General features: G+C 47.2%; 2 protein-coding genes across 3 annotated transcripts; one reads left to right on the forward strand and one right to left on the reverse strand.

Moving 5' to 3' along the window:
- The first annotated feature begins 1,362 nt into the window (after positions 1-1,362).
- LOC146639246 (conserved oligomeric Golgi complex subunit 8-like) lies at positions 1,363-5,456 on the forward strand. Its single transcript, XM_085357617.1, has 5 exons — positions 1,363-1,792; positions 2,247-2,454; positions 2,991-3,815; positions 3,902-4,070; positions 4,604-5,456. Exons 1-5 carry the CDS (start codon positions 1,464-1,466, stop codon positions 4,861-4,863), a joined length of 1,791 nt encoding a protein of 596 aa, XP_085213743.1. The 5' UTR covers positions 1,363-1,463; the 3' UTR covers positions 4,864-5,456.
- Positions 5,457-6,519: 1,063 nt separating this feature from the next.
- On the reverse strand, positions 6,520-12,247 carry LOC146639247 (RNA-binding protein NOB1-like). Of its 2 annotated transcripts, XM_085357726.1 has the most exons (10): positions 12,179-12,247; positions 11,535-11,667; positions 11,333-11,466; positions 11,018-11,089; positions 10,797-10,937; positions 9,379-9,519; positions 8,532-8,771; positions 8,292-8,389; positions 7,339-7,483; positions 6,520-7,199 (listed from the first exon to the last, which is right to left on the reverse strand). In XM_085357726.1, exons 1-10 carry the CDS (start codon positions 12,245-12,247, stop codon positions 6,930-6,932), a joined length of 1,443 nt encoding a protein of 480 aa, XP_085213852.1. In that variant the 3' UTR covers positions 6,520-6,929. The 2 variants fall into 2 exon arrangements, with proteins under 2 accessions (XP_085213852.1, XP_085213926.1); XM_085357800.1 differs by lacking the exon at positions 9,379-9,519.
- Positions 12,248-12,530: the final 283 nt, after the last annotated feature.

The raw sequence follows: 12,530 nt of genomic DNA on the forward strand, positions 1-12,530 counted from the left end.
CTGGCGCAAAGTGGGCGATCAACAAACGAGAGAGAAAAGCCGATCAGTTGATCATTGATCAGTTTCATGATTGAATGAGCGAAGAAGAGGCAGCTAACAGCGTAAAGACGCAGAATAAATCCAGCTTTGTGTCTTTTTCATTATAGCTGAAGTCCGGGACAAACTGCGTCTCTTCTCAGCTCAACACGAAACGCGTAATATTTTCTCTGATGATTCCGTTTTTACAGGACGGTTGGCAACTCTACTAACTAACCTTATGAATAAAGTAAAGTTCACTATCAGTAACATCATAGCACCACCCAGCTGTATAGGAACTCTGTCAGTACAAGTTATTGTAACTGACTGTAAAAAGTCAGCAACATGAAAATAAACTCCACCTAAACTTGGTTCATATCTGACCCAGATAGACTGCAGCTCATAACTTCTTACCTGAAGTTCAGTTCACCTGACACTCGGACCGGCGGCCGCCTCGGGGCTCTCCTCCTCCTCCTGCCTCCCCTTTCCCTCATCCACCTGCTGGCCTCAGTGGGAGCTCCGCCATAGCCACCACCAAACAACTTCTTACACATCTGCCAGCATCTGGCCAATCCACCACCTTTCATTGTTTATACTGTTACAAACAAACAAAAAACCATCGGCCCATAAAAACGAAAAATCACCAAATGCCCGGTATGCCCATGGCCAGTCTATGCATTAGTTGTAATAACGTAATTCGTTTAAATTAATTTAGGCTATTTTTAGCCTCACTAGGCTTTGGTGCAGAGGTTCACTGAGAGGTTAACGAGTGTGTGTAATTTTTCTATTACAGTATCATATATACTTACTGTACTGTAATGTACTTAGAATATTATTATCATATTATTATACAGGTAAATCAGTATCCTAGTAATTATTCATATTGGTGTTGGTGATATTTGCAAAAACATTTAAACAGTCATAAATTAATTGTTGGCCTGTAATCTGTGAAAAAAGTGTTAGACATCTCTCTCATGAATAATTCATTCACTTTCCACAAAAAAAAAAGAAATCCTATCTCAAGGCAGAAGCTGCCTTGATAATAGCTGAGTTATCAGTTTTTAGCAACAGAAATGTCTTTTTCCTGAGAGACGTGGCCAACAAATGTAACGTCACAGTTATAGAAACATGATTTAAGTGACCAAAAAGGACAAAATAGATATAATAACTCAATAAATCAGAGTCACAAATATATTCTATGTATTTCATATATACCTATTATTATAGTATACAGTCAAAACAAAACAAAAACAAAGAAACTTCGGAAATGACTTTTTGGCACAACACCGGCAGGTGGCAGTATTTCACCTTTAAGCTTTTTTGACACGCGTCAGAAGGAGAAGAAGAAGAACCGGGACGTGTTCGTCAGCACTGGATGTTCCGGTTGTTTACAACCAGGAAATCTGTCAGTTTGTGAACCGGGACTCCGTGAACCTGCAGCGGTAAACATGGCGGCGGTGGACGTGGAGGATGAGAGCATCCTGGCGTCCATCTTTAAGGACAGCTTCCCGGACAGCTGGAGGGACAACCCGGACTTCGCGGCCTACCTGTCGGAGCTCAGCTCCTTCGGGGTGGAGAAGCTGGGTCGGGAGCCGGAGAGGCTGGCGGAGGAGCGGGCTCAGATCCTGCAGCAGACCCGGGAGCTGGCCTTCTCCAACTACCAGACCTTCATCCGCACCGCCGACTGCACCGAGCACATCTACCGGGACTTCGGGCGGGTGGAGAGCAGCGTGTCCCGGCTGCTGGACAAGCTGCCCCGCTTCGGAGAGAATTGCAGGTCGGTGGCTCCCTGTGGAGGGGATGTCAGCAGGAGGAAACTGGGGTCTATAAAAGTGTCATCATTTACTGTTAGGTTAATAAAAACTTTAGATATTTTTTAAAAAGCACACAGGATGAACTGATCAAGGAGAGAGATGCAGATTATTATTATTGTAGCTCACTGTAGGATCACAAAGTGAATAACTTAGTTATTTTCTTAGGAATATGCCACAGAAGGTGAATTGACTGGGAATAAAACAGCAGCAGATTAATTTCCCTTGAGCTGGCTCGTCAGCCTCCTTTCAGAATAAAAAACAGGCAGCCAGACTTTAGCCACAACCAGAACAAAACTACAGACTGGGAACATTAATGAAAGATAATAAAAGGTTCTTAGAGCTATAAAGTGTTACACATAGTTGTGTTTTTGCTGTTGTGCTGTCTCTCTGAGCTTTGGGGGCTCATTTTGTTTTCAGGCACTTCATGAAAGAGGCGGAGGAGATCGGAGCAAGCCGCCGGATGAACAGCCTCACTCTGAACCGCCACACGGAGATCCTGGAGATTCTGGAGATTCCTCAGCTCATGGACACCTGCGTCCGCAACGGCTACTACGAAGAGGCTCTGGAGCTGGCGGCATACGTGAAGAGGCTGGAGAAGAAACACTCGTCGCTGCCCGTCATCCAGGTGAGTCCAGACCAGGCTGACCAAAAAGCGGGTGTGTTTGGGGTTTTTTTACTGCCTGAATGAAACTCTAAATGTTATTTAGGAAAATGAACTGTTAGGGCTAAATAAACGTTACTTTTCTTTGATTTTCTGTCGTGTGATGTTGGAGAAAAAATGTTCAAATAAACAATTACACGTGTGAAGAGAATTAAAGAGCTCAGGCTCCAGACCGCTCTGAATACTCAGTTTTCTTTTGTTACGTGCACAGCTAACAAGCTCTGGGTGTTGCCCCTCAGCAGGCTTCCAGGTGTTGGCCAGCTGGAATAAAGCAGGCTTTCAGAGAAGGTGAAAAAGCTAAAATGTGACTGCGGGAGGTTGTTGATGGGGCTCAGGTTCAGGTACAGGCTGGAAATCGCTAGTTTAAACTCTAAATTGACAAAAACTGGAGAAAAACAGTTGAGAAACTTTCTCTTTGCTGAGATATAAAACAGAAAAGGTCACTGTGGAGAACATCTAATGTTTCGGCTCCTCTAACCTTTGACCTTCTCCATCTTTAGGGTATCGTGCGTGAAGTGCGTCAGTCGGCTCAGCTGATGCTCAACCAGCTGTTGCAGCAGCTCCGCAGCAACTCCCAGCTTCCCGTGTGCCTCCGCGTCATCGGTTACCTGCGGCGTATGGACGTGTTCACGGAGGCGGAGCTGCGGGTGAAGTTCCTGCAGGCTCGCAGCACTTGGCTGCACTCCATCCTCGCCGCCATCCCTGAAAACGATGCTTACTTTCACATCACCAAGACCATCGAGGCCTGCAGGGTGCACATGTTTGACATCATCACCCAGTACAGAGCCATCTTCTCTGACGAGGACCCGCTAGTGCCCCCCGCCGGTGGGCTCATGGCTGTGAACGAGGGCGCCATCTTCCACGGCTGGGTGGTGCACAAGGTGGCAGAGTTCCTGGAGACCTTAGAGAGGGACCTGCAGCGGGGTGTGGGCAGCCGCCTGGACTCCCTGCTGGGTCAGTGCATGTACTTCGGTTTGTCCTTCAGCAGGGTGGGGGCGGACTTCCGCGGGCAGCTGGCGCCCATGTTCCAGCGGGTGGCGGTGGACACGTTCCGCGGAGCCGTGAAGGAGGCGGTGGAAAAGTTCCAGGAGGACATGAACCTGTACACCCTCATCGCCCTGCCCTCAGTGCTGGCAGGGACCATCCCCGTCGTAGCCCCCGCCCCGCAGCCCGGCACCCTGCAGCCCCCAATGTCCCTGCTGGACTTCCAGCCGCTCGCCTGCTTTCTCAACAACATCCTGACCGCCTTCAACGACCTCCGCCTCTGCTGCCCCATCGGAGTGGTGGAGAATGTCACCAAATGCCTGGAGGAAGCCCTGAAGATGGTGAGCAGCTGGATCTTTGGTGTAATCTGGGTTAAAGTCAGACTGATGCTGGATTAACAGCTGCTGACGGTGTCGTTTTTTGTCAGGTGACCCGTCAGATTCTGGTGTTTCACCGGGCGGAGGAGACGGCCTTCAGCAGCCGGGAGAAGGAGCTGTTTATTCAGTTCTGCTGTGCGTACGCTGAAGACCTGCTGCCCTTCCTGAACCGCTGCCTGCAGGTCCTGTTTCCACCGGCTCAGCTCGCTCTCATCCTGGGTGAGGACTCGCAGCAACGTCTGAGTTTGTTTCTTCGTTTAAAACGGACGCGGTGATGCTGAAGACATTTAACGACGGGCCTGGAAGTGAAGCCGTTATTCCAATAATGCGGTCTCAGTTTAAACTGTTGTCCTTGCGTTGTTGTTCTTGTTGGTCACCTTCGGTCTCGGGCTGGAAACCGCATGAACGTACATGGTAGACTGTACATAAAAGATGGGCGTAGCCACTGGGACATTTGTGAAACCATGGTCTGAATTTGGAGTAATGACCGCTTCAGCCTGTAGGGGGCACTAATAAAACCACAAAATCACCACACAAGCTTTTTTTGTGTAGTAAAGTTAAACTTTTGGTCCAATCAGTCAATGAGAAGAAAACTTCACAAAATTAGTTTAAAAGAGAAAAAATCTTTAACCTCTTTTTCTTTTTTTGCCCTGGACTCTCTTCTCAAAGTTATTCTTTGTAATGGCTAAAATAGCTTAAGAAGTGCTGAGCAGCAGAGTTTGGTCTGAATCAAATCTGTTGTCTCTCCGCAGGTGTTCCTCCCACCCAGCTGCACAAGTACGGCCATCTGGGCTCCATCGACCTCGCCACAGTCCTCGAGCCTCTGGACTTCCTGCTTCCTCAGAAGGAGCCGCCGGTGCCAGAGGTCGACATTACGGCAGAATTGAGCAGCCTGACGTTTGACATGGAGCCCAAAGAACCGGCGCTGACCCCATCCGATGTCAGAGACTCCAAACCCGGAGCTGAACTGACAAAGACAGAGTTTAAAGAGCCGAAGCAGGACGAGGAGTGAAGGCGAGGAAACGCTGGCTCTAAACTGTATCCTGTGACGGACATCTGTCAAAACTGAAGCATTAAAATATTTTTATATATGTGAGAAAAAGGCTTTAATGGTGACATTTCTTCTCTTATTTAAAGGTTTACTCACTAACGTAGAAGGAAAATAAGCAAATAGTTTAGTTTGCTTCTTTTTCCATCGATGATGGAGTCCACCTGATTTTAACTCTGCTCCCGGAGATCTTCAGCTCGTTCTCGTCCTTTAAGAAGGAAAAACTGAATGTTTGTGTTTTCCTGGTAACGTGTCAGAAATGTGAGAAAACCAAAAGTTTGGTTTATTATAGGAAAGTCCTGAAGGGCAGAAACTGACTCTGCATTTTCATCCAGCGTCGGCCTCATCTTTGAGCTTTTTCTGCTGAGGCAGCTGGGAGTTGTAGTCCGTCAGCTGGGAGTTGTAGTCCGTCAGCTGGGAGTTGTAGTCCGTCAGCTGGGAGTTGTAGTCCGTCAGCTGTGTCTGATTTACATGGTGGGTTTGTTAAACTGTCTGGACACTTAAATCTTTCACTTTGATTCAAAGATTCATTGGAAATCAATAAAGATCAATTATATTGACGAGTCAGTCTCATGTTTAAAGGAGCGTACTGCAGTTTCTGCACAGTCACGGTCAGTCTGAGCTGATCTCCACCTGTCTGGAATATCTGAAGATAAACTCAAGGATCTCCACCTTCACAGATCTACAGGTGAGCACCTCGTGGACGCTACTTCCACCAACTAACAGCCTTACTACACCTGCCTGTTAGGTCTTATTTTCCTGTTTAAAAATATAAACCTTCCAGTGATCATGTTCTCCCTCTGCGTCGTGTTTGAATCGTTGGTTTTTGTGTAATTTTACTGTCAGACGGCGACGGGACAATTCAATGATGTAATGCTGTGTTACCATAGAAACACAGCATTTCTGGCACAACTTCAGTGACTCACAAGGTGCAACGAGAAGATAAAGGCGTAAAAGGTCCAGCACTATGCGGCACACAGTGGTGTTACCGTTTAACCACACGCCAAAGCATGAAATTGTAATCAATAATAAAGTTTATTTATGTCGAACATGTGGCCCTCGGCCCCAGAGGCAGCCCACTGAAGGGTCACGTTTGGTCCGGCTTTACAAAGTGAAAACTGCAGAGAAGTCGGTTTGCGTTTTTCAGTGCAGGACCCCGACGTTACAGGACAGTTAGAAATGTTTCTCATGATGATGTTTTTATCATAAAGATGTAAAATACTGAAGATCAGCCATAAACACTGAGCTGGAAACTATAACGTAGTTCAAGCAGACTCGCTGTGAAAGGTTTCACTGCTCTCTAAAACAAATATTTTAATAAGAATATTACGTCTGGCAAAATTTGAAGGAAGGAGGATTTACACCTTAGTCGTTGTTTAAACCCTGAACCTGATGTGCACCTGCACGCTGTAGCCGTGTAACCCAGAGTGACCGTGATTGGTCCGTTCAGTACTGCCGTTTGCTCTTACAGATGTTCATCCACCTCTGCCATCCTTCATCTAATCGACTGGAGGAGAAACGTCTCCAGCAGCGAGTGTTTAGGAGCAGAGCTTTATTTCTTCCTTCTTCACTCACAGAAATCCTGATATGTAGCAGAATCTCTGTATCACGTCGCCGCCCTGCAGACCGAGCGCGCTCCTGCCTCTGTGGTGGAGGTAATGAGCAGAAACAGACACCGATGTGAAATTTCACACACTTTTAATGTATTTATTATTCTGGCTCGTTCCATAAGGGATGCTATGTAATCTGTAATAATCTGGAGCTGGTATTGTTAGAGTCACTCGTGCTGCCAGCAGTTAATTCGCCCGTGTGTCGCCGAGTGTCATCGACTTCCTCTGGCTGTCACGCGCGTCTCTTCTGCTTTGAACACCGTGTTTAGAGCTGTAGTTAATCCTCATGTCTTGGATGTCTGACTGTCCATGAACGCACCAGAAGACCTGGTGAGTTAATCTGTCGCACGTGAGCCGATGGATGATTTGGGAAATGACGGTCCGGTCCTTTAATTTAAACACGATGCATGCTCGCCATCTTTACTTCTTCTTGATGAACTTCCTGCGGGTGGCGTTGGGGTTGGCCCGCCTCCTGCCGCCGCCACACTGGCCGTCTCTGATCTGCAGGTTGGCGGCTCGGCTGTAGATGTCGTTCTCACAGAACGGCGACGCTCCGGCCACGTAGTCCGGGTTGAAGACATCGGTCTTCTGGCGAGCCTTCCGGGAGAGCCTCTGCTGGGGGAAGCGCTGGTCCTCCACCAGCTGGGGGTTGGTGGAGTGTTTCCCCCCCTGAGGCAGAGGCAGCGTGTGCTGAAACACAAGACGGCAGCGATCATGTTTAGGACGTTTAGACCCGACTCAGGCAGAACTGAAGCGGTCTGAAAAAACGATTTACGCTGCAGATGCGAACGCAGAGTCATTTTAGAAGTGATAAAACGCCGCGTCTCACCCGGAGCCCTCTGGGGTTCAACACTTTGGGGTTTTTGGAGAAATGCATCTGCATGCTGCCATCCTCGTTCACCGTCACCGCCAGCTTCTTCAGGGTTCTGTTCCCGCAGTGAGGACAGAAAGCTTTGTTCATGTCGCTCGTCGTCCTGGAATCGAAACATTTAACAGGTCAATGCTCCTGGACGGGCAACCCCTCGCTTTATTCTCCTTACAGCCTCTAAGAACAGGACAGGTCACTAACATCTGTCCGTCTGAGGAACATCTGTCCTCTCATGTTAGGTTTGTTCCAACCCTGCACTCCACGCTCCATCGTTCTGATCCACTTTAACATCTGTGCTTTTTCTTAAAGCAGGCGTGGGCGAACTCCAGGCCTCGAGGGCCGGAGTCCTGCAGGTTTTAGATCCAACACAGCTGATTTAAATGTCTAAATGACCTCCTCAACATGTCCTGAAGTTCTCCAGAAACCAGGTAATGAACTAATCATGTGATTCAGGTGTGTTGACCCAGGGTGAGATCTAAAACCTGCAGGACGCCGGCCCTCCCACCCCTGGTGTAGAGCCACTTTAATGGATTATATTCAGATTTTTACATGATGTTTTATTTTGACCTTATTTACATCTGTATCTCTGGAGCACCTTTATTATATTTTTCTATGTAAGCATCATTTTTACTGTGTTTTATTATTTTTATTTTAACCTACTCAAGCAGCAATTTAATACATTTATTTATTTATTTTATTCCTTTCATTGACTTTGTCCATTTTATTTATGTATTAATTTATCTTTATTCTTTTAATAAAGCAGTCCTGACATTTTCACTTGTTCAGCACCTTTATTCTACTCTTGATATAAATTTAAATGTTTTAAATGTCGTGTTTTGTATTTTTCGCTGGAACGGATTCGAGCTGCCTCCCTTTCAGCCTGAAGAGGTTTTGTTAACTTTGTTCGGACTCACTTGAAGCAGGCGTGACATCTCAGGATGTAGTTCCTCGCCTGCTTGATCAGCATCCCGTTCACAGAGAGAACGTGAAGTCCGATCTGAATGAGAACGTTCTGGGACACAGACAGCGAAAGCTTTTTGAAGTCCGGCGTAAAGCAGGAGAATATTTATTCACGCAGCGGTTTACTGAAACCATTCACACAAACCTTTAGACAGAAGGTGAAAAACAGCGAATGCACCGTCTGCATCCGTTACCTGCATGGCGAAGTCGGTGGTGAGACAGCCGACTTTGATGTCAGCTGGAGCCGTCCAATCAGCGGAGTCCATTTTCACCTCTTTGATGTTACCGGGAGTGATCCATCCTCCTCCATCGTCATCGTCCTCCTCGTCATCTTCGTCATCAGGCTCGTTCTCTTTGTCCTCGTCGTCCGATTGGCCCGCCGACGCCCTTTGCTCCGCCCTCTCCTCTGTCTGTGGTGATTCGTTGCCCTCTTTCTGTAAACAAACATCATCATCATCATCATCATCATCATCACTGCAGTCTGACAGGTGACAGAAGTTATGACTCAGTGAGAGATGTAAAATTCCTCCTTTGTCTCCTTGCTTCCTCTCACATGCATCCTTTCCTACGGGGAGATGTTGAGGAGGAAACCCTGTTTATCCCACGCCATCAACGTCAGGAACGTTTTCCACACGATTCACTATTTACACATTACAAGAATAAGACCTCAGATCACACTTGAACTACTTTTTCTCTTGAAATGTGCTGCAGGAGGTGGAGGTGGTGGGCATGCACATGAAGTTCAGAGGCTGCAACACAACAACAGAAATAAAAGGGTAATGCACTGATGCACTAGAGTCTGACTGGCGTGTGAAACCATGCAAACACAAAGACGCCTGCAGCCCTCAAAGTCTCATGGAGGCTCCTTTAAATATGAACGAGGTCTCCTGCAAACTGCAGCCGGTCACACTCAGCCACAAGCGCTCACTGAGGGGCTGAACCGAGGCTCAGAGGAACACAAAGGATTATTCTGAACTGTGAATCATGCAAAGCTGCTCTACGAGACTCCCAGCATGAAAACATTCTTCCCTTTCAACTCACCAGTAAACCCAGCAGCTCATCGCTGAAGGTCAGGAGCGGATCCCTCCAGAACAGAAAGCTGCTGAACTGGTCTCCGTCCGAAGTCGTCCGTGTGTCCGCTTGTTTCTGTCCGCCGCTCGATTTTAAACCCTCCGCTGGACCCTGACAGAGCAGCAGCGATAACACACATGCTGTGTTTACGTGCACAACCTGGAGACACAATCTCTTTTCCAACAACACGGCACCCAACTCCATTCATCCACCCATGCCTCCGTCCATCCATCCACCCATGCCTCCATCCATCTGTCTGTCCATCCATCCTTAGTGGCTGGGGAAAACAGATGTTCCTCTCTTCAGACATTTTCTCGGGAATTTCCACCCAGCTGCGAGCTTTAACCTCTCCAGTGTGTCCTGGTTCTGTCCTGGGTGAAACAGTTAACCTGCAGCGCTGCAGGTTTTCTGGTCGGACCCCCAAAGCACCCTAGCTGGCTCCCTTCAGTGTGGAGGACTAACAACCACTGCACGATGTTCCAAACCAGTTCCACATGTTTTCACAGGAAAAAACCCAGTAAAGACACAGCACCACAAAACCTCTGTGCTCAGAGGTGGAACCACGCCACTGGCTGTGGGAGGGGACAGACATTCACACATGCAGCTCACAGAGTCCGTCCTCCATGATTTTATTCTGTGGATGTTACTTTAAACTCTGCTTCTTTGGTCTTAGAACAGTCAGAATAATGGAGCTGGTTTCATCAGTGGCAGAGAGATTGTGTATGTGTTTGTAACAAAGGCAGCTCGGCTCGGTTTCTGAAGCTTCTCGCCTGTTTTCTACGATCGCTTTAAGACACGTTCACAGAGGAAAGGTTCTGAGCATTGAAACTATCGGTGCAAACACAGACGTCTGTGTCAGCAGAGGGATTTAAAACCCTCTGAGGAAGTCGTTACAGCGAGAGTCGGTGAGACTGTGAGGTCCAGGTGCTCCTCGTCCTCTCGCCACGGCATGAAGTCTCAGACCGTCACTTATCGTGCTTTTAACGTTTGTCGCATCAAAAATACAAAAGAATAGAAAAAGTCTGAGGAAATGAAGACGAGCTCCGAAACAACATCAGAACAAAGCTCAAAATTGTGTATTTTAAAAACTAAGCACAGACGAAGGTCAGCAGAAGGTACATCGTCAGATTTTCCCCAATTTTAACTGACAGCGTAAAGAAACGAGAGATTTACAAGAAAGGAAATAACTTTTTTAAACACTTTGAAAGGAGTCGAGTATTTCTGCCTGTGACGTTCAGATTCTCCTAAATCTCTCAAGTTTGGTTTCCTGATTAAAATAATTTCACATTATGAGGAAAAGATGCAAAAATTAAACGACAGAAACTTCTAAAGCTACTGTCTCAAAACATCTACGATCGAACCAAACAGAGCTGTGTTTCTTTCCTCACCAGTAAACCCAGCAGCTCGTCATCGATGGCCGGCAGCGGCTCCCTCCAGAACTGGAAGCTGTTGAACTCGTCGCCGTTGGTCTCGTTCGGCGTCTTCTTTTCCGTCTCCGTCTGTTGGACAATCGTGCTGTCCGCAGGTTTCTGAAGACGCAAACACAAAGTGAGAAAACGTTCCTGTCTGCACGCCGGCCTGACGGCTGACACGAGCGTCCGACTCTCACCTTGGAAGGAAAGTGGAACCCGGCGACGTTCATCGGAGTCTCGGGGTGGCGCTGCGTGCTCTGAATGTTCACCTGGATCAGAAAATAACCAGAGGAGTCTGAGTTTATCACAGTGTGGAGTTAAACTTCTACGTGTCTGCTGTACAGAGTCAAGAATAGAATAGAATAGAACAACCCTTTATTGGGATTGTACAACCAAAGTATGGGTGCAATGAACACGCGAGGCTAACTGCACAGGAGTAAAAATATACATAAATATTAAACACATTAGGAATAAACAGCAAACAGGAGCGCCAGTCTGTGTGCTGCAGGTACCTTAACCTCTGGCTCCTTCCTCAGGTGCTGCGAGCCCACGTTCTCCAGCTCCAGCTGGTAGGTCAGAGCCAGGACTTTGATGTCGGTGGCTGAGAGACTCGGATAGTCCCCGGTCTTCTTGGAGAACTCTGTCACTGAAAACAGACACCAGGATGTTAAATCACACCTTTACAAGAGGTTTGGGATTCAGACGCCCGCTCACCGTGTCTGATGTGCTCTGGATGAGGTTCCTTAAAGTGCAGCTGGTACGGCAGGAAGGCCAGGCTCCTCCTGGTGGGCTTGTCTCGGATCTCTTCCACCACATCTTTCAGGGTGTAGATATTCCTGCCGATTTCCTACCAAATAAAACCAACAGAGTGAGATAACATCGGGAAGCTTCAGCCTCATCTTTATCGTGGCAGCAGCCAGAATTCATTTTTTTAATGCGCTTCAAGCTAAAATCTTTATTAAAGTTCCAGTGAATATTTATTTTACTAAACACGGTTTTTTTCTCCTTTAACAGTCTGAGAACAGAGACCAGATCCGGACCAAAAACCTGTCCATCTACGTTTAAACCTGAACTACAGCATCCGGTGATGCTTTGAACACCATTGATCCAGATCTCCTTTCTCTGGACGACATTAAAGATCCGGGACCAGATGAACACATTTAACTCAGTTTTATGGTCCTGGATCATTTATTGTCCCTGTGAAAGCAGAAGACGATCCGGTTTCTCGGTTTGTTGTCGGGGACCTGTTGGCCTCCAGCTCCACGCTGAGTCCTCTCCCCCCGGTCTCTGAAGCCCCTCTCCCGGGTCAATCACACCCTCACAACCCGGTCCACCTGTATCAGGAGGGACAGACTCACCTGGAGAGGAGCTTTCCTTAAAAACGCTCCTGCATCTGCGACAACATGCTCTACCAGGGTGGTCGCCATCTTGGTTTGGCGAACAGCAGCGGGAGCGACCAATCAGAAGAGAGGGGAAACACTCGTGACACGTAGAAGCCGAAAACACGTCATTCATGTGGGAAAGTTGAACTTAACCATTAAAGTTGTTTTTAAAAAAGTGAAACGTTTGTTTTCTTATTTAATTCGTGTATTATTTTAATCGATGTATTAATGTAACTCATATTTTATATACAGTAATTATATAGAACAGATCGCGGCTGTTATTGCGTGTTGTTCCCACTGTCCTGAACGTCACGTCACTTTAGCGTCA

This window comes from Diplotaxodon limnothrissa, linkage group LG1, assembly GCF_057381915.1.
Source record: "Diplotaxodon limnothrissa isolate DT_005_m linkage group LG1, D_limnothrissa_male_GT1.1, whole genome shotgun sequence".
NCBI lineage: Eukaryota > Metazoa > Chordata > Actinopteri > Cichliformes > Cichlidae > Diplotaxodon > Diplotaxodon limnothrissa.